The 26,512-nt window shown below is 40.2% G+C and overlaps 1 protein-coding gene across 2 annotated transcripts in view; it reads right to left on the bottom strand.

Moving 5' to 3' along the window:
- Positions 1-25,710, bottom strand: part of foxp3b (forkhead box P3b) — a 53,369-nt gene extending 27,659 nt beyond the window's left edge. Inside the window, exons 1-6 of one of the 2 annotated variants that reach the window (XM_078170372.1) lie at positions 25,688-25,703; positions 25,281-25,340; positions 13,204-13,337; positions 11,331-11,421; positions 10,842-11,016; positions 4,330-4,422 (exon numbers count right to left, since the gene is read on the bottom strand). In XM_078170372.1, coding sequence (XP_078026498.1) covers positions 4,330-4,422; positions 10,842-11,016; positions 11,331-11,421; positions 13,204-13,335 — 491 coding nt within the window. In that variant the 5' untranslated portion in view covers positions 13,336-13,337; positions 25,281-25,340; positions 25,688-25,703. Of the gene's footprint in view, positions 1-4,329; positions 4,423-10,841; positions 11,017-11,330; positions 11,422-13,203; positions 13,338-25,280; positions 25,341-25,687 lie in introns of both variants that reach the window. The other variant, XM_078170373.1, reaches the window with a different exon arrangement.
- Positions 25,711-26,512: the final 802 nt, after the last annotated feature.

Below are 26,512 nucleotides of genomic sequence, written 5' to 3'. Positions count from 1 at the left end.
GGTACTGTATTAGTGTTGTGTTAAGCTTTAATTGCCCCAGTACTTGCATGTGAGATGATAGTATGACAACCCATTTATTCATTGTTTTAAGGGTGGGGGTGTGTATGTGTTTTGTGCTGCTGTTCCTTTTCCCTCCCTTGTAGATCTGCCCAGGTGTGCTGCATTAGTCAACGGGGTACAGAGCACCTGGTATGGAGGAGGTGCTTAAAGCAACACAATGGCATTTTTGAGCCCTCAAAATATCCAAAATCCTTGTGATTGTACATCAACTCACAATAGGTTGGATAACACCTCCGTCATTGCTTGAGAGCGTCTTTTTCGCTTGCACTGGCACTATGCAGTTTCGGGGTTCGGGTAGGAACCCGGACACAAAAAGGACTACAAAATTTTACTGCTTTATGGCATGTCATATCCCCCTCCTCTCTTTAGGGTAGCGTAGTCGAACCGAAGTGAACAAAGTGAGATGTGGTTGTCATGGCTGAAGCGACAAAGAAAAGGAAGAAGGTGAAGGTGTGAGGAGAAGGTCAGCCCTGACATACAGAGAGCAACTCATTTCTGAGTTTCGAAAATGAATAAATAAATAAAGCAATCGGCCTAATCATGTACCTGTTCTGAAGACATGATGATCGTGCATTACACGCCCAGCCTCAGGAAGTTCACCGGTATCGTTGGCTTGTCAACAAATGCAGAAAGATTTTTGCAACAGCTGTAACAGACAATACCGTTTTTCGTCGGTATGGGGACCCCGTGAGGTAAAAAGCACAATCCTCCACTGTGTTGCTTTAAGAGCTCCTGTGCAGCAGCAGAGGAGAGAGGCCTGCTGGTTCTGCTGCCTCTCACCGTGGGATTTTTGTTGTCTTATCTGCTTGTTTTCATTCTAATAAATCCCATGGATTTGATTGTTTTAAAGGTGTTTATGTGGTTATTACTGGGTCAGTGGTTGAGTAACAGACAGTGTATATTGTGCACAGCCTATGTGTGTTTTCATCCAGTATAAATTATATGGAATTAATTTTTAAACACAAACATGGTGTTTTACTTTGTATCCACCTTAAAGCCCCCATGATACCTTGCGTGAATTATAGGTGTGGCATACAGTACAGGCCAAAAGTTTGGACACACCTTCTCATTCAATGCGTTTTCTTTATTTTCATGACTATTTACATTGTAGATTCTCACTGAAGGCATCAAAACCATGACTGAACACATGTGGAGTTATGTACTTAACAAAAAAAGGTGAAATAACTGAAAACATGTTTTATATTCTAGTTTCTTCAAAATAGCCACCCTTTGCTCTGATTACTGCTTTGCACACTCTTGGCATTCTCTCCATGAGCTTCAAGAGGTAGTCACCTGAAATGGTTTCCACTTCACAGGTGTGCCTTATCAGGGTTAATTAGTGGAATTTCTTGCTTTACCAATGGGGTTGGGACCATCAGTTGTGTTGTGCAGAAGTCAGGTTAATACACAGCCGACAGCCCTATTGGACAACTGTTAAAATTCATATTATGGCAAGAACCAATCAGCTAACTAAAGAAAAACGAGTGGCCATCATTACTTTAAGAAATGAAGGTCAGTCAGTCCGGAAAATTGCAAAAACTTTAAATGTGTCCCCAAGTGGAGTCGCAAAAACCATCAAGCGCTACAACGAAACTGGCACACATGAGGACCGACCCAGGAAAGGAAGACCAAGAGTCACCTCTGCTTCTGAGGATAAGTTCATCCCAGTCACCAGCCTCAGAAATCGCAAGTTAACAGCAGCTCAGATCAGAGACAAGATGAATGCCACACAGAGTTCTAGCAGCAGACCCATCTCTAGAACAACTGTTAAGAGGAGACTGCACCAATCAGGCCTTCATGGTCAAATAGCTGCTAGGAAACCACTGCTAAGGAGAGGCAACAAGCAGAAGAGATTTGTTTGGGCCAAGAAACACAAGGAATGGACATTAGACCAGTGGAAATCTGTGCTTTGGTCTGATGAGTCCAAATTTGAGATCTTTGGTTCCAACCGCTGTGTCTTTGTGAGACGCAGAAAAGGTGAACGGATGGATTCCACATGCCTGGTTCCCACTGTGAAGCATGGAGGAGGAGGTGTGATGGTGTGGGGGTGTTTTGTGTGAAGTGGAAACCATTTCAGGTGACTACCTCTTGAAGCTCATTGAGGGAATGCCAAGAGTGTGCAAAGCAGTAATCAGAGCAAAGGGTGGCTATTTTGAAGAAACTAGAATATAAAACATGTTTTCAGTTATTTCACCTTTTTTTGTTAAGTACATAACTCCACATGTGTTCATTCATAGTTTTGATGCCTTCAGTGAGAATCTACAATGTAAATAGTCATGAAAATAAAGAAAACGCATTGAATGAGAAGGTGTGTCCAAACTTTTGGCCTGTACTGTATATGCCTTAAAATTAAAATTATTAAAATGTCCTCTATTTATGCTGATTTCTTTTGGCTGGACGAGTATGAGAAACTTGAGTTGTGTTTTAGAAAGGGAACCTTTTTTGTTGCAGATTTTATTTGTAAAGCGTGGGAGAGAAGGCAGAATATTCTGTTTAAAGTCTGAGCCGTAAAAGGGGCTGTAATTATGTATGAAATGAAAAAATAATAATAATAATGTACACTGCAACTGTACTTTCTTTTTGGTGTCTTATAAACCCATGAGGGTTGGGCACTTTGTGCATGACACGTAAATAAAAATAATCAATCAATCAAAAAAAATATGCTAATCCTCCTTTCTAGAGCCATTGGGAAATAAAACATGTGGAACACACCACCTGTTAGACCACAGACAGTATTGTGATCATACCTCTGTCATTTCTGTGAGCCATCTCAAAGCATTTGTTGTTTTCCTTTTTAAGCAGGCACGTTAGTGGTTAGCTTGCCTTTCTCTGTTAGTATATTGTTTAATTTAACAGAGCCCAAACTCATTCTGAAAGATGTTTTATGATTTCTCATGACTCATGAGCAGACAATAACACATGAAGCAAACAATTGGCTAATTCTGTATTAATTTTAGTTCCATGTAAAGTGAATAAACGTGATGTTCACCAGCTAATGCTCTGCTCGTCAGCCTTAATGACACAGTTTACACATTTTTATCATTGCTGACTTATTAAATCAGAGTTCCACCTGGTGAAACTTGATGCTGAATTCGGCAGACCTCAGCAATATCAGTAATATGAAGTAGTAGCAAATCAAATAACTTTAGGCATTATTTTATATGATATAAAAGGGATAGTGTACCCAAAAATGAAAATTCAGCCATTATCTACTCAGCCATTATCTACTCACCCATATGCCAAGGTGAAGTTTTAGAGTCCTCACATCACTTGCAGAGATCCAAGGGGAGAGGAGGTAGCAACACAACTCCACCTAATGGAGGCTGACAGCGCCCCAGATTCAAACGTCCAAAAACACATAACTGAAACCACAAAATATCTCCATACTGCTCGTCTGTAGTGATCCAAGTGTCCTGAAGCTCCAACATAAAAAGTTACTTGGAAAAACATCATTTGAACTCTGTTTTTAGCCTCATTGTAGCCTGTAGCTCTAACTGCCTCTCTGGGCACTGAGTTCACGTGTGTGTGCTTGTGCACGACACCAGCGAAAGCACGTGAACACACATGAATGCAGTGCCCATGTCTCACGGTCTCGCGCAAGCGCGCACACGTGAGTGCGGTGTACACAGAGGCAGTTAGAGCTACAGGCTACAATGAGGCTAAAAACAGAGAGTTGAATCTGGGGCGCCGTCAGCTTGCATTAGGAGGAGCTGTGTTGCTACCCCCTCTCCCCTGGGATCTCCGCAAGGGATGTGAGGACTCTAAAACCTGATCCTCCCTCGGCATATGGGTGAGTAGATAATGGCTGAATTTTCATTTTTGGGTGCACTATCCCTTTAAGGAATGAAGGCAAATCAGTAACACACTCAGAATAGATGATTTAACACTATGCCCAATGCGGTCTAATTTAATTCTGCCATCTAGTGGACTGCCATCTTGTGCAAATACAATGTATACTGAATACTATTTCATCAGTTTCCCCTCCGAAACTGATGAAATGGTTGCACCCAATATTAAACTTAAGACGTCAGAAATTTACTTCTGAGCAGGGCATTTTCTGTAGTCTTAAAGCATCAAATGAACGTTATATTTTTACATGTTAACATGAACAGCATTCCATATGAAATAGTTCTTTTGAAAAAGCAAATAATGCTTGTAAGGTTACTGTTACATTGCATTACTGATATCAATTAAAACTGATTCCTCAGTAATCCGTTCCTCCTGACAGACAAGTGATTCCATGAATTAAGTATTCAGCAGTCTACTTACTTTAAGAAACTAGGGAAATCTTCAGATACCACATCACAGCCAGGCCAGCGGCAGAGGCCACTCACAAATAGAGCACTGGTCCCCTCAGGAATGCTGGCAGAATGAGAAATGTTTCAGTGATGTCATGTACCAGTCATTTAACTGTAGTACTTTCTGACTTAAAGTGTGGCACAAGGGAATACCTTTGGAGAAAGAGGTGAGCCAAAAGGTGAAAGATATTTGTACAACAATAAAAAAAAAGCTCCTTGTTTATGGCTGCCACATGTTTACCCTCTGCAGCAAAGGAAATTAGTCCTTAAACCCATGAATGAGTTAACATTTTTGCACTCCAGGTTCTCAAAGTCAGTGGGTTTTTGGTTTGATGCCTGAAATAAGGTCTGTATTTAAAGGGCCAGTGTGTAAAATTGGTTGTAAACAGTGACATCAGGTGTCAAATTCTAGATTGCAGGGCTCACTCGCTCACCCCTCCCGTCGGGTAAATGACGGTGGCCTCGTAGGGACAAAAAGCCTTGCGCAGACACGAGTTTTTCAGGAGTAGGTCTATCTAGCGACGAGGTAAATGTTTATTTAGAAATCTAAGCCATGTTACGATATTGTAATGAATCCCTTATGAGCAGGAGACCAGAGGAGCGTTCGGGAAAAAGGCCCGTTTATTTGAGCACTCCAGAAACTCCGGTAACACTCCAGGGGGTAAAAGACTCCGTCCCAAACTCTGACTCTTCTAGCGTAACACACACAGTTCATACACACATACTCGTTTACATTACCTAGCGGGTACCCCCTCCCCTCTCTGCTCCACCAATCTCCAGCCCGCACACTGACTGACAGCATAGCCTGTAAACAGAGCTCAGCTGTTTATTTAGCCTAGCAATATCTCCGGACTATAGTAGCTGCAATGGACGACTTTGAACGCGATTTTGAAGAGTTTCTTGTAGCGGACACAGACCCAGAGCCATACCTGTTTGAGCTGGAGCATACAGATGAGGAACTTGGATGTTGAGTGGGCGAGAAGAGAGGCTGAATCCTCCGTTCCCATTTTGCTGCACAGAATGGGATTCGGTGCTGCCATCGTTGGGGAGATATCACCAGGAGGAAAAGCGCCGCAGAGAGTGCATCACAAGGAGTGAAGTTGCGTTTTCTTTTCCTCGCAGATGACGGTTCGGGTTCATTCTCTCCTGTTGCGTGGTAAGTGTGGTCCATTCGCAAACTTTATAACTAAAAAAACCTTTCACTACTCTCTATCGACGAACTACTAACACTCTCTGCTGTTTCCTCTTCCTCTTTCCTTCCTTCCGCTGTCTTCGTTGGTTTATTTATACACGCGAAACGCGTTCTCTGGCTGGCTGGACTGTCCGCTCGGACTGCCTTACATACATGATGGCGCAAGATGGCGACCTCTCTAAAGCAAGGCCCTTGCTATATATATATATACAGTACAGGCCAAAAGTTTGGACACACCTTCTCATTCAATGCGTTTTCTTTATTTTCATGACTATTTACATTGTAGATTCTCACTGAAGGCATCAAAAATATGAATGAACACATGTGGAGTTATGTACTTAACAAAAAAAGGTGAAATAACTGAAAACATGTTTTATATTCTAGTTTCTTCAAAATAGCCACCCTTTGCTCTGATTACTGCTTTGCACACTCTTGGCATTCTCTCCATGAGCTTCAAGAGGTAGTCACCTGAAATGGTTTTCCAACAGTCTTGAAGGAGTTCCCAGAGGTGTTTAGCACTTGTTGGCCCCTTTGCCTTCACTCTGCGGTCCAGCTCACCCCAAACCATCTCGATTGGGTTCAGGTCCAGTGACTGTGGAGGCCAGGTCATCTGCCGCAGCACTCCATCACTCTCCTTCTTGGTCAAATAGCCCTTACACAGCCTGGAGGTGTGTTTGGGGTCATTGTCCTGTTGAAAAATAAATGATCGTCCAACTAAACGCAAACCGGATGGGATGGCATGTCGCTGCAGGATGCTGTGGTAGCCATGCTGGTTCAGTGTGCCTTCAATTTTGAATAAATCCCCAACAGTGTCACCAGCAAAACACCCCCACACCATCACACCTCCTCCTCCATGCTTCACAGTGGGAACCAGGCATGTGGAATCCATCCGTTCACCTTTTCTGCATCTCACAAAGACACGGCGGTTGGAACCAAAGATCTCAAATTTGGACTCATCAGACCAAAGCACAGATTTCCACTGGTCTAATGTCCATTCCTTGTGTTTCTTGGCCCAAACAAATCTCTTCTGCTTGTTGCCTCTCCTTAGCAGTGGTTTCCTAGCAGCTATTTGACCATGAAGGCCTGATTGGCGCAGTCTCCTCTTAACAGTTGTTCTAGAGATGGGTCTGCTGCTAGAACTCTGTGTGGCATTCATCTGGTCTCTGATCTGAGCTGCTGTTAACTTGCCATTTCTGAGGCTGGTGACTCGGATGAACTTATCCTCAGAAGCAGAGGTGACTCTTGGTCTTCCTTTCCTGGGTCGGTCCTCATGTGTGCCAGTTTCGTTGTAGCGCTTGATGGTTTTTGCGACTCCACTTGGGGACACATTTAAAGTTTTTGCAATTTTCCGGACTGACTGACCTTCATTTCTTAAAGTAATGATGGCCACTCGTTTTTCTTTAGTTAGCTGATTGGTTCTTGCCATAATATGAATTTTAACAGTTGTCCAATAGGGCTGTCGGCTGTGTATTAACCTGACTTCTGCACAACACAACTGATGGTCCCAACCCCATTGATAAAGCAAGAAATTCCACTAATTAACCCTGATAAGGCACACCTGTGAAGTGGAAACCATTTCAGGTGACTACCTCTTGAAGCTCATGGAGAGAATGCCAAGAGTGTGCAAAGCAGTAATCAGAGCAAAGGGTGGCTATTTTGAAGAAACTAGAATATAAAACATGTTTTCAGTTATTTCACCTTTTTTTGTTAAGTACATAACTCCACATGTGTTCATTCATAGTTTTGATGCCTTCAGTGAGAATCTACAATGTAAATAGTCATGAAAATAAAGAAAACGCATTGAATGAGAAGGTGTGTCCAAACTTTTGGCCTGTACTGTATGTATGTATATATATATATATATATATATATATATATATATATATATATATATATAAAAGCATAATTATAAGGCTACGAAAACCAAACGAATTTTATTTTATAGCGGTTATACATTTATATAAACATATTAATGGGTAGAATATTCAGATTCAGATTCAGATTTGACAATAAACCATGCCAAATATTACACACTGGTCCTTTAACACAAGCTTAAGAGACGTTCACATTTACTCAAGTAAATGCCCCAATGTGAATTTTGAAGCTTTTATGTGTCTTTAAAAAGGCAATTGACAAGTAGCTAAATGGCTTTACAGCTTCATTGTGGTGGTGACATTAAGTTATGCGACTGTGGTGTAGTTCATTTATAGCCTAACATTAAGTTTTTACTTCTGGCGATTGCATTTAGGCTTCAAAAATCATAAAAGAGGTGTTCATTTGTGAAGATCATCTTCCTGAACAAAATGTGCTCTTTCTATATTAGTCTGGACTCACTGCCACCACAAACAGTTTCTGGAAATAAAATTACAATTGGGGCCAATCAGGGATGACATTGTAGTTGATGACATAAAATGGAGGCTGCAACTTGCAGAAAAGTAATGGCAGCTCCTGCTCACTAGTAAAAACACAGCAAAAAGTGAAGTTATTGCAGAAAAAGAGTCAATTAAACAAGAACAAGTGCATGCACTCACAGAGATTCTCAGAGGAATACAAGTTTTCACCGTTCTTTCAGCTAGATTTGGCAAAAGCTTGATTTATCAACTGGCTCCATTGGTGATAAGGAAGATGTACACTGATTGGCTTGGATTGGATTGGAGAACGTGGAGCTCACATCATCAAGATGGTCTTACTTATTTTCTACAATAACCCAAAATCCAGTGGCAAAATCCCACAGGCTTTTTGACGCTGAAACCAGGGCGAAGATAACTTCCGTGTGGGCCTACAGAAAAACGCCATCCTTGGAGCACTTTATTAGCAGTCATAATTTGAAAAACAAAAAGATACAAGCTTTGTATAGGCTATATTAGTGTTTTTCAACCAGGCAGCAGAGGCATAAGAGAACAAATTCACAATTTGTGAACTAAAGGTTACTTTTGAAACCGTGACACTCTGCTGGAAAATAGTGCTTTGCCGCCCCAAGCTGAGAGCAAATAAACTTGAAGTATTTCCTTGTTTTGTTCTTTTACCCAACTGCCAGGCCAGGTAAAACAACCTCTTAATGTATTGCTCAATCTCAATTGCCTTACCCTATTGACTGGAGCATTAGGTTGTAGCTGAAAGAATGAGTTTGTTGTTATGGAGCCAGCATGAGTATCTGTTTTCACCCCCACATTTTTTTTTTTTAAACACCTAAAATTACCTATTAAGTTTTTCTGACAAGAAACTTGTGGTTGTGAGAGTAATGACTGTTTTGTGTCAAGATTTGTATTGTTGTATTGTGATGTGGTTGTCGACTGCTTGGTTTATCATGGCTGCAAACCTGATTTCTCCAAATGGGACAATAGAGCTGAACTTAACTGAACATTACAAGAATTAGCATAGAGATGGCAGATCAGAAAATGGTCATACTGTAAAATTCCAGTAGCCCGGGCTATTATTTGCTTATATCACTGAACCCAACAGGCTTATATTCAGGACATTATTATATTTGGGATATATTTGGGCATGTATATGAAACAGGCCTCTAATTCCTTGCACACAAAACCGTTGCTAAGCAAAGATAGGATATACGATCAAATTGTTTATTTAAACCAGTTGAATATTATTTGTATAAAAATTAGGCTTTGAGTAATATATCAATTATGTGCTACGTTAGGATACTCATTTCATGGGACTCGAGGACTACAGCACCCAGCACACCAACACAACACCACTTTATACTTTTAACATAAAATTCATAACTTGGATTAATTCTTATGAAAAACTCTTTTGATTGTTTTGATCAGTGGACCCTTACGGACTAAAGGAATATGAATAACTTACAGGCTAATTTAAACATTTCTATTTGTATGTGTGATCTAAACACCTAACTAACATTAGCTCAAGTGGGTAGTTAACAATCCGGTTTTTTACATCCAAAGAACTTCTATAAAAATGAACTGCTTGGCAACCAGACCAGGTGTTTAATTGAAACTGGCCTTTATTTGTCAGAATGTGTAGCCACACCGGGCTAGTAAAAGAGCCTGGGGGTTTAATTGGGATTAAGCTTTTAATTGAAGTCGTACAATAGGTGTCATATTTGTGTTGGATATTTGTTAGGATTTTGGAAGGCACTTTTAGCTGTAGGGTCAAGGTCAGGACGCTGGAGCAGAACCACTGTTCCTTTCGACTGCTATGGACAGGTCGACTGTAGAAATGAATTGTCCTGTTGGGACTAATAAAGTATTCTGAATCTGACTGAAAGAAGCCTGTTTGCCAGTATGGCCATTAATCAGCAAACCTCCTCGAAGTGCCCTCTGGAGATACGCACGTTTTATACAGTATGTTGTCCAGTCTGGAGTACCAATCTACCTGTCAACCTAACATTTAATTAATCACTAATGAACAAGACCCCGAGATACTTTAACTGCTAGACACTTGAACTGCTTCACTTGGGGGCAGTGACAAAACACCATTTTCCAGCAGTTGCTGGCACACATCTCCATTACCCTAGTGCCAAAGAACCACCCCAATCCTAAGGTCACTGAAGTGGACACACATCTCTGCTGCATCTTGAGAATCTGTCCATGAAAATGACAAAAAGAATCACTGACAAGATATAAGCTTGATGTGGTCCAATATCCACTGTGATTAGTGTTTGACTTCCTGATGAGATTGCTGCCATTGCTCTTGCTCCAAGGACTGAATGGCTTGTACTGTAGTAGCTGCCCTGTTCTCATACTCTACCATTCCCCCCTTGTCTACCAGATACCTTAGCAGACCTTTTCATAAACTTTTTCCAAGTCCATAACACACATGTAAACTGTCCTGCTGGTTAACAAGGAAACTTTATCATATATGATAAAAATATAACATTTTTTAAGCCAACCCATCAGTTAGATCAGTGGTTCCCATCTGGTCCAGCCACGGGGTCCAGATTTCTCCATAGTCATTAGTTTAAGGTCCACACAGTTTAATATCGTCAATAGCATCATACTTGCATTTGGCTATGTCATCAAGCTAGTTTGCTGTCTCTGTTAAGTGGCTGTTAGTTATCCACTCACTCTACAGCAGGAAACAGCACTTCAAAATAAAAGCTCCATGCAGAAATTCACTTTACTTCAAAATAAACAGTGTTTTTTTACAATCTTGACACATTCGCAAATCACTTGTGGTCCATTCAGAATGAACCCGCGACCCACTTTTGGACAGCTACCCACCAGTTGGGAACCAGTGAATTAGATGGCAACTGATCTTGCTATGTTATGATAGTCATTTGCATTTGTAATTCAGTGTTAATGTCAGATAGTCACCCATCATTAGGCGTGGCCTCAGTGGAGCTCTGCTTTGGACTGTGTCTCCTTAAAGGGAGGAAGTGATGATTTTGCCTGGGAGAGAAGCCTATGTGTGATGAAGATGACTCAGGAAGACAGCTAGCATCTACCTCTTCCTTGCAAATGGAGACAGGTGCACTGCTTTTTGGATGCGCTAGGGGAAGAAAGCATTGATCTTTTGGAAATACATGCAACAAAAAATACTGTCCCTGTCGATGCTGAGAAAAATCCTAATTCAGCTTATTCATTCAGTTAAGCAAATAACATCAAGCACCAGTGCCAGAATGGCTGTTTCTCAACAGCCCAGTTGTATATTTTATATCAAGGCTAACACTGTTTGTGCACATTAGAAGACAGAACAGAATAACAGAATGACGCATACTAAAAAAATGTCAGCACACATAAAATGATTGTCATTTAAAATGATAATCTTGCTGGTGTGGTGTGGAGCTATGTGTGTCTGCATACTGTGTTGTCGTCTGGAAGCTGTTTGAGACACCTGGCAGAGCACTGATGGTCTCTGCTGCTTCTGCCTAATGCCTTCCATACTGCTGCAACACTGGAAGGAAAAAAAAACACCAATGTCAACTACAGCATGTGGATTTTTGTGACAAATTGACATTAATTGATTCAAACAACATGAAAAAAAAGAATATTATTAGTAAATAATGGTATTTTTATCGGTAACAAACTCTCTTGGCTTGGCTTGTCATAAATGAATAATTTTAGCCTGATGAATACCACCTGATGGTCAGGTGGGGCAAGCATGGTTTCATCCCCTAAAGTTGCCATGTAAGGCTGCCTATTCCTTCCCTTTTTGCCCATGTTTCATTCTCAAAAATGTGTCATCTTGTCCACTCAGCATGATACACGGCCAGTTGCCTGTATTGTTTAATGGCGTACGGGAGGAAACCCAGGGGGATACACAGTGGCTCAACAGCAAAAATTTAGGCGGCAGAAGTCCAACTAGGCCAGGTGAGAGGGGTGGTGGATGGGTTCAACAACCACCAAATTTCACCCAGGACTCAGGAGGCCGGTGTTTGCTTCCTGTGAGAAGCCAACCATGTGCTTTTGTTGCCTAAACCCAACTACTTACGTGTGTTAGCTAAACGTAACCACGTGCATTTATTGATAAAGGTACGGTGCTATAAAACGTAGTGCATTTATTTTGAAAGAGACTATATGCAAATGGTACATTTTCTGTGAAAACAGAAGTGTATTTTCATGTAACAGGCTGAAGTTGACATGGTGTCCCAGAACGTCAACAACCAACGCACCCAGGGTACCTTGCACCTTGTATCTGGATGTGGAAAGTCCATGACCAAACGTCAATATGTTACAAGGTCAGAGTGAGACAGTGTTGAAAATAGAGATGCTCCTCTTTCTATTAAATTGATACAGAAATGCTATATTAGGGCAAGGTATCATTGTGCTCAGCACACTCCACCAGAGGTCAGTCTCTACGGATGGAACAGACAGCTGAGCTGAGAAATATGGAGACTACGAGTGGAGGGGATAACATTACAGGACTACTTAAAGGGGGAAAAGACTCTGCCGTTGTTGTGGAGTATTGACGCATTATCTTTTGATGATTTTTTTTTTTTTCAACTACAAAAGCAGTTTATTAGCCACCTGATTTTATTCAGCATATCTCCTCCATCCAGCCCACTGATGTGTTGGTATCTGCTGCCATAATGAGACTTATTGGGTCCTCCAGCAAGAAGGGCGCTTGTTTCCATCTATTCATTATTCTATGGGCCATAAGTATTTAAACACAGCAAGACTTGTCTAAGGAGGCTAACTGCATATTAAAAACACTACATTGTAGGCCAAACAATGATATACATGCTACAATGACTTCTATCACTAAGTCAACCATGTGCGTGTGCTGGCAAAACTTAACCACATGCTTGTTTATTGTTGAAGGAAAAAAAAGGTACATTTTGGTGTTGTACCTACATAGTGTGTTTATTTTTAAAGAGACTGTATGTAAACTGTACATTTCCTGCAATAACAGAAGTATATTTTGAAAACTGACAATGCATGTAACAGGCTGAAGTTGTGACATCATGTAAAGTCCATGACCAAACACTAATATGTGACGAGGTTGGAGTTTGTGCTGTAGAGCATTAGCATTAGAATTACTGCAACTGTACAGAGACCAGCCACAACATCAAAATGCTGAGTAATAGTTTAGTCAATTTTAATTAATAGAATTAATCATATACTATATAATGATATGACAGCACGACCTTGAAGACAGGAAAATACTTCATGTGTATTCTGTGTTGACAAAGTGATGAAGTTTGTTGTATGGCTGTATGATGTGATTTTTGCATACTTGACTTCCTGAGGCATCATTGGTCTGAGGAGGAGGAAGAGGATGGTGTTGCTCCTCTAGCTGTTTAATCTTGTTGTCACATTGTGGTTGAGCTTGCTCACATCTAACACTCTCACCGGGCGTCTCTGGCATCTCTGCAACAACAGGAGAGACATTAATACTTCACGGGCCTTCCAGGTTGTGTTATAAACTTTTCTCTCTTTTTATTATTTCTGGAAGAAAAAGAACACATCCATGACATGCTGTTTTACAAGCATTTTTTTACTGCATACAAGATGCATTTAGAAATACAAATAATTTTCCAAAGTGCAACATTCATATTTCAGTCAGGAACACTTTAGTCAAAGAAAACATTATTTCCATTTGCAGTATTATATTTGGCGGTATGGCTCTGTTCTGGGGACCCCCTGCCTTTCCTCTGGCCTATGCAGAAAGCCTCTTCCACATGCCTACAGTACATGGAAAGCCTTAAGGCAGAGAGAGCACACCTCTGCCCTCCATGTGAAAAAAATGAGTAAAGCCTGAGGCAGAGAGAGCTAACCTCCCTGCCCTTCCATGCACCTACATAAAGAAGCCTAAGGCAGGGTGAGCAGCAGCAAAGACACCCTTTCTTCAGGGCTTTCTGTCGGTCAGAAAGGGATTTCTTTAAAAGTCAGGGAAAAAAATTATGGTTTGGGTTAAAATTAATAGATTTCTGCCAGGAAGGACTTTCTGGCAGAAAGCCTTGAAGGACAACTTTTCCCATATGTGCTTGATAAAGCAAACAAACTTGTAATGCAATAGACAGCATACCTATTACACAAGGATGTTTGCTTTCTAACATACAGATGCTCTTGCTCAGTGATTGATGCGCTTCCTTTGTGCCCTTAATGGAGCCTTAATTTTTCCTGGGAGATCATAATAATAGACAGAATTGGAAAATGAAGGAGAGGCATATAGGGAACCAGTTTAACCACAGATGATGTCATTATTCTACAGCCATTACAATGTGTATTCAATTTTTAAAGCAAAAAAACATGTCTATGCTAAATTTACGAGAACAGTGCTTTGTTTTTGTTTTATTCTTGCTGCTCCAGTTTGAACAAAACAACTATTAACAGGCATTTACAGTAACATCAAGGGCTGCAACTAATGATTATTTTCATTGTCGATTAATCTGATTATTATTTTGTTGATTAATCGATTTGGAGTTTGGTCTATAGAATGTCGGAAAATGGTGAAAAATTTTGATCCGGTTTCCTTAAAGCTCAAGATGACATCCTTGAATGTCTTTTTGTCTATAACCCAAAGATATTCCATTCACTGTCATAGAGGAGTAAAGACCAACCAGGTCTCACTCCAAAGTTGTCGAAATCCAGCGCTTGGTCAGTGATTTCTAGTGTCAAACACCGACGAAGAAAGCCGTCCTCTCACATCTGCATGATACACTGTGTTTCCCCCTGATGTGGCCAGGCGCCATTAAACAATAAGGGGAAACACAGCGGGACAACAATGGAATTTAAGGATGTCTGAGTAGGGCAGATGGAAGGAGTGGTGAATTGGTCCAACAACCACTGACCTTTCACCCAGGAGGCCAGTGTTTGCTTCCCATAAGATTGTAAAGCCAGACCCTGTTCTTTTTACCTATCCCAACCACATGCATGCGTTGGCCAAATGTAACCATGTGCGTTTGTTGTTGAAGGAAAAAAACAATTTCACGGTGTTGTTTTCCAGTCAGGTTTTAGACCCCATCACAGCACTGAGACCGCTCTTATTAAGGTGACAAATGACATCCGCCTGAACACTGACGCAGGCAAAGTCTCAGTTTTAGTCCTGCTAGATCTGAGTGCTGCTTTTGACACTGTCGATCATGAGATCCTTTCACAGAGACTAGAGGACTGGGTGGGCATCTCTGGCACTGCCCTAAATTGGCTGAAGTCCTATCTAGAAGACAGGAAGTACTTTGTTGAAATTGGTAACTGTGTCTCAGACCACATGGCCTTGACCTGTGGGGTGCCCCAAGGGTCAATCCTGGGACCCCTTCTGTTCAATCTCTACATGCTGCCTTTAGGCCAGTTAATACAAAGTAATAATGTGTCCTACCACAATTATGCAGACGACACTCACATCTATGTCTCACTGACAGCAGGTGAATATGGACCAGTGGATTCACTTTGTCACTGCATCCAACAGGTCAGTGTGTGGATGCAAAACAACTTTCTCCAACTAAAGTCAGACAAGACTGAAGTCATCGTATTTGGTCCACAGAAACAAAGAGAAAGTGTCAGCAGTCACCTCCAGTCTCTCTCTCTAAAACCTACAAATCAGGTTAGAAATCTCAGGGTAATAATGGACTCAGACTTGAACTTTAACAGCCACATCAAATCAATAACATCAGCAGCTTTTTACCATCTAAAAAACATTGCCAAAATCAAAGGTATAGTGTCTAAACCTGACTTGGAGAGACTTATCCATGCATTTGTCTCTAGTAGGTTAGACTACTGTAACGGCCTGCTCACTGGCCTCTCCAAACGGGCTGTAAGACAGCTGCAGTACATCCAGAATGCTGCTGCTCGGGTCCTGACCAGAACCAGGAAGTACGAGCACATAAGTCCTGTGCTCAGGTCTCTACACTGGCTTCCTGTGGCTCAGAGAATAGACTTTAAAGCAGCTCTGCTTGTGTACAAGTCTCTCCATGGCCTAGCACCAAAGTACATCTCTGACATGTTAGTGCCATATGAACCATCTCGGACTCTGAGGACCTCAGGGACCGGCCTCGTGCTGGTGCCCAGAGTCAGGACTAAACATGGGGAATCAGGATTCCAGTTTTATGCAGCTAAAATCTGGAACAGTCTTTCTGAAGATGTGAGACAGGCCTCTACTCTGACAATGTTCAAATCTAGGCTCAAAACAGCTCTATTTCACTGTGCATATGACTGAAAGGATGTTATCTGCACTCTTCTCTTTTAAAGTTTATTTTATAATGATTATTTATGTTTTTATTTTGTATTGTGATTTTAATGCATTTTCTTGTTCTGTAAAGCACTTTGAATTACTTTGTGTACGAATTGTGCTCTACAAATAAACTTGCCTTGCCTTGCCTTGCCTACTGACGTACTGTTTATTTTGAAAGAGACTGTTTGCAAACTGTACATGTACATGCCTGTGAAAACTGCATACTACTACATCCTCACAACAACTATACATTTACAAATTACAATCAAGTCATGAACTCACACTCACCATCTGCACTCACATGTAAAGGGTTTTATGATGGTGGCTCTCTTTGTAAGACAAAAACAGGCAGATACTACTGTAATAATAATAATAATAATACTCTGTAATGTTCAGTTGTTATACCTACTGCTCTATGTTGTTAGAATCCTTTGATGCGTATACTGTTTTGATAGGATGAGTTTTTTTGCGTGTGGCATTTAAGTTTGGTGGGCCTGTCTGATTATGTGACCCATATTTAAGTAACTCAGTACCTGTAGAATTCTGATGCTACTGTTTTCATTGTGTGCACATTATATCTCTATTTCACTACACTGTATTGTATGTTCTTTTGACCCCTCTGGATCAGTGGTCACGTTGCACATTCATATTTAACGTACAAAACATCTGACATTACTTCAGAGCCCCACAAATGTCATGGAGGAAAAAATGACTCATTCATGTGCATGACTTCAGTTGTGCTCTTGAAATAATTGTTTTTTGTTTTTGTTTTTTGTAATGAAAAAACAATAACATATTGTTAGATTATTAGTCCAATCAACACATACATTGGCTGTTATTTCATCAATGCTGTAAGTTAGCTATGTATGTTAATACAGTGCAAACTAAACACTGATGGGGGGGAGCCCAAAATTCTGGGCCCTGTGCATAAGCAGTTGCTCCCCACCTTTCCTCTCTTGATCCATGGTCTAGTGCCATGTTAAAGAAAAAAATATCTTAGATTTCGAGAATCTACAAGAATAAAATCGTAAATTTACAAGAGTAAAGTCATAAATCGCCGATGGGCAGCAGGAACCCAGAAAAAAAAGGCCTCTATTATTTAGTAGTCTTTGCTATGTAGTTATGTTGTTGTGGTGTTGTGGCCTTATGTAATAATTCAAAGTAATAATAGTAAAATTATTAGTAAAAAATAGCAAAAGGTAAACATTTTGATTTTTTTTTTCTTCCCCTATTTGTGGTGCAACCTATGGATGATGGTGCCCTTAGTATTCGCCTCTACTGCCTATACCAGGGGATGGCGTGGCACTAATTATTAATGCATTAATTTGACACTTTAGTATTCAGTGATACATTTCCAGACACAGCACCTTTTAAGTTCCATGCTAGAAATCTAGGAGTCATCAACAATTGTGTCAATAATGTAGTTCAGTCCTGTATTTGTCAACTGTCAACAATTTGTCATCGTCTGTGGTTCCATATAAATAAAGTTATTATTTGAGAGGCTTAGTTAGGTAAGTCAAGAGAGCAAATTAGCAATTTGTGCACATTATTAATTAATTCAAGAGGCCATACTTTTAATTTGTGTCTATCAATTATTCATTTGAGAGCATGAATTAACTAAATCAAGAGATGGAGTTATTCATTTGTGCTCTCATTTTATTTTTCTCACTGTATGTATTGTCTTCTTAATATAAGTATTGTTAACTTTGGACAACACAGCTATATTCAGGCATTAACATTACAGTACTGATCCTATGCAGAAGAATGAATAAGTTTGAATGTGATATCAGAGCTGTGTGGTTACCTGAAAATAATGCACACCTTCCAGCCAATCAGCATCTAGCATTCACTGCAGCCATGTACAGATTAAAGTCTTTTGTGGTTCAAAACATTTCCTGTACCAGACCTCCTGGTGGAGAGGTTGCTCACAGGTGCAGTGACAGACACTCACTAAAAACAGACATACAGATAGCATCACCACAGCAGTCTACAGAAAGAGTGGGAGATGAAGCTGCTCCACTTTTGTGCAGCACGGTGATCTGTCACCTGCAACCACTGGGACTTGTGTTTGTTGTAGATGCCGAGATGGTTTTTCCTGGAATAGTAATTCACCACATGATGCTTTGTTTTATCGGTTACATAAAGCTGTCAGACTCTTATTCTCTAACTTTTGAGCATCTAGCTGCCTCACACTCTGTGTGATTGGAAGTTTGCAGTCCTTCACAAAGACTGTGGTCAACTCCAACAGCACATACTGACATTATACCCACTGGCATGTCTTTGGCTTCATCTTCTGTATTTTAAAAAGCATGCAGCCACGATGGTTATGTTCTCAAGTCATGGTAGCATTATGGAAGCCCTCAGAAACTTATGTCAAAGCTAATGACATGAAAATATCTCTCCATGAAGCAAGTAATAATTCTAACCATTGTGTAAATGACGTATCACGGGTCCTCTCTATCAGCTACCCGAGTGTCATCATCAGAGAGTTTTTAAGACTGTAGGGAAGTGTGCATCTATACAGTAAACCAAACAGCCAACACCATACGTCTTACGCAAATGCACACCCACAGAATTCTGTAGAAAGTGAGAGCACTCAACATGTTTGTGGCTTCTCACTGCCGTGTCTCATTCTGGCTTTACTTCTTGACATTATCTCCCGAAGAAGAAACCCATCAAAGTCTCTGTGTCTGTTTTGTCAAAGTGAGGAGAGCTTTAGTCACAACACTACACATTCAGACTGATATGATGTAATGGTTGATATTTGGTCGGTATTTCTGTGAGTCAACATCTGTTGGCCACAAATGGGTTCAGAGAAGTATTTCCTGTTTGGATCTTGTAATCAGCCACATTACAGTGTGGAAAGTTGCAGATGCCTCATACTGCTACTACTATCAATGGTGTGTGGGTTTATTACTCACATACTCCAATATTTCAAATCACACATCCCAATCACATTGATACATATGTAGGAGACTCTTGTTTTCAGATCTTTGATGTAGAATAATCCCAACCAACTGTTCAAGGATTAATTATTCAAATGAAAACAGGCATTGTTGTCAGGTGACTTTTTTTTCTTGAACAGTACAATTCATACCACCTTCATTTCAAATTTAGATACATTGCAAAAAAAGACTAATTATCCATTTATGCATGTTTATATAAGTTACAGATAATAAAAAGTGTCAGGATTTCAACAACTAATTGAAATCTTGTGCAAGTGTGACTGGTCTTGATAATGTGACCAGTGCATGCTGCACTCTCTTCAGCCTGACTAACACCCTCTGTCTGAAGTATCCTTCCAGACTTTTCCTTCTTGTTAAGTCTTTCAAATGTTCTCTGTGAGACTTTAAATACTGAGGGTAAAACCAGGCTCCACATACAGTACAGGCCAAAAGTTTGGACACACCTTCTCATTCAATGCGTTTTCTTTATTTTCATGACTATTTACATTGTAGATTCTCACTGAAGGCATCAAAACTATGAATGAACACATGTGGAGTTATGTACTTAACAAAAAAAGGTGAAATAACTGAAAACATGTTTTATATTCTAGTTTCTTCAAAATAGCCACCCTTTGCTCTGATTACTGCTTTGCACACTCTTGGCATTCTCCCGATGAGCTTCAAGAGGTAGTCACCTGAAATGGTTTTCCAACAGTCTTGAAGGAGTTCCCAGAGGTGTTTAGCACTTGTTGGCCCCTTTGCCTTCACTCTGCGGTCCAGCTCACCCCAAACCATCTCGATTGGGTTCAGGTCCGGTGACTGTGGAGGCCAGGTCATCTGCCGCAGCACTCCATCACTCTCCTTCTTGGTCAAATAGCCCTTACACAGCCTGGAGGTGTGTTTGGGGTCATTGTCCTGTTGAAAAATAAATGATCGTCCAACTAAACGCAAACCGGATGGGATGGCATGTCGCTGCAGGATGCTGTGGTAGCCATGCTGGTTCAGTGTGCCTTCAATTTTGAATAAATCCCCAACAGTGTCACCAGCAAAACACCCCCACACCATCACACCTCCTCCTCCATGCTTCACAGTGGGAACCAGGCATGTGGAATCCATCCGTTCACCTTTTCTGCGTCTCACAAAGACACGGCGGTTGGAACCAAAGATCTCAAATTTGGACTCATCAGACCAAAGCACAGATTTCCACTGGTCTAATGTCCATTCCTTGTGTTTCTTGGCCCAAACAAATCTCTTCTGCTTGTTGCCTCTCCTTAGCAGTGGTTTCCTAGCAGCTATTTGACCATGAAGGCCTGATTCGCACAGTCTCCTCTTAACAGTTGTTCTAGAGATGGGTCTGCTGCTAGAACTCTGTGTGGCATTCATCTTGTCTCTGATCTGAGCTGCTGTTAACTTGCGATTTCTGAGGCTGGTGACTGGGATGAACTTATCCTCAGAAGCAGAGGTGACTCTTGGTCTTCCTTTCCTGGGTCGGTCCTCATGTGTGCCAGTTTCGTTGTAGCGCTTGATGGTTTTTGCGACTCCACTTGGGGACACATTTAAAGTTTTTGCAATTTTCCGGACTGACTGACCTTCATTTCTTAAAGTAATGATGGCCACTCGTTTTTCTTTAGTTAGCTGATTGGTTCTTGCCATAATATGAATTTTAACAGTTGTCGGCTGTGTATTAACCTGACTTCTGCACAACACAACTGATGGTCCCAACCCCATCGATAAAGCAAGAAATTCCACTAATTAACCCTGATAAGGCACACCTGTGAAGTGGAAACCATTTCAGGTGACTACCTCTTGAAGCTCATGGAGAGAATGCCAAGAGAGTGCAAAGCAGTAATCAGAGCAAAGGGTGGCTATTTTGAAGAAACTAGAATATAAAACATGTTTTCAGTTATTTCACCTTTTTTTGTTAAGTACATAACTCCACATGTGTTCATTCATAGTTTTGATGCCTTCAGTGAGAATCTACAATGTAAATAGTCATGAAAATAAAGAAAACGCATTGAATGAGAAGGTGTGTCCAAACTTTTGGCCTGTACTGTACATCTGACTGGCTCATGTACATGGCTGCTGGACTGACATAGCTCATGTATGGCTCTCATTACTCCAGTATATGTGCTCATACTGTGTGTTCTAGTATGTGGGGTATATGATTGATTAATTGATTAACTGATTTTTTTATTTTGTGTCATGCACACAAACATGTGCCCAACCTATATGGGTTTACAAGACACCATTACAATGACATTGCAGTGAACAATCCAAAGTACATGTTACTTTACTGCCCAGTCCTGAGACAAAATACTCTGCCTTCTATCCCAGGCCTGGAAAAGAAATTTAGCCTCAAAAAGGTTCCCCTTCTGAAACAGAACTCAAATTTGTTATGATTATCCAACCAAAAGAAATCAACATAGATAGAGGCCATTTTACTGAAAAGTACATCCCTTATGTCTTCATATACAGGACAGTAAAACAAGAAATGACCCTCATTCTCAATAAATTTTGTCCTCCTCTGAGGTGGTGTTAAACCTTCCAGTTTCTATGGCTAGTGGTAATGTTCCTAAGCGTAACTGTGCACATAGGGATCTTTGTCTTTTGTTAAGATTATACTTAATGTAAGGTTCCACACTGTAGCTAGTCTTTATGAGACAGTAGTTTTGGTTTTCATAGTTTTGGTTTATACCATATGTCAACAGACCACTTTTCTCTAAACATATGAAACGTTTCACTATTAAAGGGATAGTTCACCCAAAAATGAAAATTCAGCCATTATCTACTCACCCATATGCCGATGGAGGCCCTGGTGAAGTTTTAGAGTCCTCACATCCCTTGTGGAGATCGGCGGGGGGAGCGGCTAGCACACCTAATGGTAGACGGCGCCCCAGACTAACGTCCAAGAACACAAAATTGAATCCACAGAGTACCTCCATACTGCTCATTCGTAGTGATCCAAGTGTGCTGCAGCCCCGACACAAAAAGTTGTTTCGAAAAACGTCCTATGAACATCAGTACTGACGAGACTGCTGCTCTTCAGAGACCGTGCATCACCGATCACCCTGAGCGCGCACACGTGAACGTGGAGCACAGAGAAGCAGTCAGAGCTACAGGCTACAGTGAGGCTAAAAACAGAGTTCATATGACGTTTTTCGAAACAACTTTTTATGTTGGGGCTTCAGGATACTTGGATCACTATGGATGAGCAGTATGGAGGTACTCTGTGGATTCAATTTTGTGTTCTTGGACGTTAGTCTGGGGCGCCGTCTACCATTAGGTGTGCTAGCCGCTCCACCTGCTGATCTCTGCAAGGGATATGAGGACTCTAAAACTTCACGAGGGCCTCTGTCGGCATATGGGTGAGTAGATAATGGCTGAATTTTCATTTTTGGGTGCACTATCCCTTTAATCTCCTGAATATCACGTTAACGTATTCTAGAAAAAAAACAACAAAAAAAAACAAAAACAACTGAACTCTCCATTTATTGTATAATGTCAAATATTGTATTTTTATCGCATGGGGAATTTTAATGCTTCAGTGGAACATGTTTCTGACATCAAGCTGCACTTAAAAAGTGTCTATTCAAAAGGTTTATTATTTTGGAAACTATGATTACACTGACTCTGCTGTTACAGGAAGTGAATGATGTAGCATTTGTTCGTGAATATGGTTAATAAACATGACTGAATGCTAACACAATGATTTGATTTGATTTGATTTTAATGTCATTTTAATTTTTAAAATTATATGTAACTAATTATTTTAGATTTGATGGAATACATACAAAATGATAGTGTTTCATTAGTTCCAAAATGGTTAAAAATGGACTGTTGGACTATTCATTTTCATCCTGGTGTCTAATGTCATTCACATGTTGAATTTAATGTAGTTGGTTGAATGTAATTAATGTAGTTGGTGTTTTTATGTTGGCTCTACTAAACTGTTAGTCTTACAGATAATTTTAGACAATAGAATAGATGTATATTACAGTATTGAGTTTTGGCCACTAAAATATCAAGTTAATCAAAAACAGAAAAACATAGTTGAAAAATTTTGCCTCATATTTTTTTGAGTCTAATCAAAGTCATTTTTTTCTATTGTGTAGTTTCATATGCAAGACTTATACAATCTGTAAACTATGTTTTTGCTCTGTGTGTGTGTGTGTGTGTGTGTGTGTGTGTGTGTGCTCACACACACACACACACACAGACACAGACACACACACACACACACATATATAATCAGACCTTAAATCCAGTTTATAAAAAGCTCTGTAATGCTGTGCTGTGTGCAGTACTTTAGCAGGCTGGTCCTCTCAGTATCACAGCATAATAATATCCTTATTTTGGGATTGCAGGTCTCTGTGTGTCATGTCTATCTCTTGTTTTTTTGTCATTTCTCTCAGCCCTCAAACCAAGAGTCATCACTGCAGATAAAATGATTTGAAATGATCAGAGGAAAAGGAAAAAGGAGGCCTACACAAAATGTTATCATCATGATGCCTTTAGATAAGACAATGATGTTATGATCTAAAGGGTATGGAGCTATAAAGTCAGTGACAACCGCAGCTGATATTGGCTTCTGCAGTGTTTGCATGTCCAGCTTCGTACTGACTACACTGTGGTTTTGAAGATGTAATGTTCTGAGCATTTCAGTTTTACAAGAGAAGTCTTATCTCCACTAACTAGCATTTTTTCCTGAGCTTTCAACTACACGTGACAGCCTCCCCCAGCAGAGAAACAATAGGGATTGGGTTCAGACATTTTTTTTTTTTTTTAAACTTCTGTTTCCAAGGTTGAGAATGAACTTTCGTGCTTAAATGTCATTTTGTGAAGAAGTATTTTAGTTTACATTTTTGGTGTGTGTATATTTCCTGTATTGCTTATGTTATACTCATGACATCCAACAACACCAGTGCAGCAAAAATGAGGCTTTCAAACAGAATATAGAATATACTGTGCTGACTAGTCCAGCACAGGTGAACATTAAAGAAGTGCTTATAGGACAGACATGTCCAAAGTCCAGCCCCGGGGCCACCCCGGCACGTGGACTAATTTCACACAAAGTTGGTCAATTATACAAGTTTGCTTTTCAAATTTTCTGTTCACCTCACAATGGACTATCGTACAGTTTAAAGATGTGCACCAAGAAGGAACTACACAGGCAGAATTAATGGGTTTTCATAAACAGACAGTGAACATGCAAACAAATGGTTACCAAGCAGCCAACATTTGCTGCTGGGTAGCAGACATGGCCACAGCAAAACAGCCAAAAGCCAAGAGTACAGGAATGTTAAATACTTCAGCACTGAAAGATGAAACAGTTGTGTTTATCTCATTTGTATGTGATTTATTTGAAAAACACTTTTATAAAAACTGAGAAGCAGCTGCCCCCCAGGTCAGTTCACATGATCTAATCTGGCCCCCATTCTAAAAACGTTTGGACACCATTGTCGTAGGATCTTCAGACCGCCCATTTCCCAAATAAGCCCTCACCCTCAATAGTTGTGCATTAAAAAAAAATAAAGGCCTGTGTTGGTGGTGTTTCAGGTACCAGTGAGAAATTAAATGCTCCATTTTCCATCTGTGTCTTTTATACACAGCCTGAAAATGTCCTGAACGCAGTCTGACTTTCAGAACCTGACAGTACAACAATCACAATATTCTGCTGATGAATTAGAAAAACAACCCTTTAATTTCACTCTAATGGGTATACAGATCAGTGTCATAATTTTCAGTTTCATTAAGAAGAGCTTTATGTGATCATTTTGTGGAAGTGTGTGATATAAATTTATGAAAATATTCCAGAACTATGCTGCTGACATTTAATGAAAACTTCTTAAAAGAAAATCTGCTCCTGTGTCCGTGAAATTATAAGTACCTGATAAAGCACGAGGCAGTGGTAAAAGATCCCATCCAGAAATATCAGCAAAAACTAAACAAGGCCTGTTGTGTTTCTCACTCTGAAAGCTTTTGTGCATGACACTACTCCTGTTGTTAATAATTTATGATTTGAAATATTTGCACAAGAACATGTTCACAAGGTTTATCCTCATCGACTGTGTTCTGCTCTCACTGAACACACGCTCTAATTCTACACATACTCTAAGTCTTTCCCATTTTCATCACTTTGTAATGATCCCAGCCAGATGATTTCAAGTTTTGGTGTAAAACAGTAAAATCTGAGCTTACCGTACCACCTCCGCGCAGAACCTTCTCTTTGCCTCTGTCTTCCCTTCTTCAAGGGAGATACTTTGAAATGATTCAGAGGGGAACTTATTTCACAGGAAATATGGTTTTCGGCTGCTCAAATTTAGTGTAAGAGACAGGCCTAGGTTTGAAGAGGACTGCACCATTACATAATTTTGGTTGGAAACCCAAAAAAGTAACAAACAGACAAAAGATAAAAAGGAGGAGGTGTACTTCTCAATAAAATCTAAACCATATATCATTTGTCAATTTATTGTTTGTAAAAGTTTCAGTTGAGCTGCTAAAACGAAAAAAAAATAATAATAATTTCAAAATATTTATCATCCTACTATCTTAAGAAATGTTTCTAGTAGTGGATGTTAGAATAAAGGTAAACACTCAGCACTCACCTGGTGACAGTCTCAGAGGCAAAGGGCACAGTAAAGCTATGAGATATCCACTCACTATTTATACCCACAGCAGGAGACGGAGGAAAGTCAAAGCCTATGTTCTCAGCAAATCACAACACAACACAACACAACAAGAAACTGCGACGAAAACCTTTACACTTTCCAAACGCTGCTCTGACAACCTGAAAAAATATGTTTGTTGGAAAGTAAGCAGTTTTATACCCGAGCACAAAGAACAAACAAGCCGTGTTTGTGCAAAAGTTCAAACACCCAAGCAAAATAACGGCTTTTTCCACACGTTTAACCTGCCTCAGTCCAAATGTTCTGTCTTCAACAACAATGTAGAGCTTTCACTGTTCAGGTTAATTATCTTATTCGTCAGAGTACCTCCATCAGGAATACATGAATCCTAACACATCTATAGTATTACAGAGTGTAGTTGGTGCTGTTCCTAAACAAATAGGATTTCTTTGAAGCTTGAATGGAACTAAACAATACAAATTAGTTCCTTGCTGCTTTTCAAATAACAAAGATGCATTTCTCTTTATTTCAATTTCAGCATTTTGATCAGTTAGGCCTCATGTTGGTTTTTTTCTGCCCTCTAGACATCCACTGAGTAACATTCACATCTGCATTAAATCTGAAGCACACAGGGACATTTTAGAGCATTTTCAGCATTCATGTTCATATTCTGCATGTGAACATTACAGCTATGCTCCTTTAAAGTGTTGGTTCACTAAAAATGAGACCTTCCTCACCACCCTAATACAGCAGAGATGAATGGAAATTGCTTTTTTGGTGTTAAAACCTCATCGTATAAAAGTC

This window comes from Epinephelus lanceolatus, chromosome 8 (assembly GCF_041903045.1).
Source record: "Epinephelus lanceolatus isolate andai-2023 chromosome 8, ASM4190304v1, whole genome shotgun sequence".
Classification (NCBI taxonomy): Eukaryota; Metazoa; Chordata; class Actinopteri; order Perciformes; family Serranidae; genus Epinephelus; species Epinephelus lanceolatus.
Note: the sequence above shows the minus strand (reverse complement) of the source record. Positions and strands in the feature narration are given on the sequence as shown.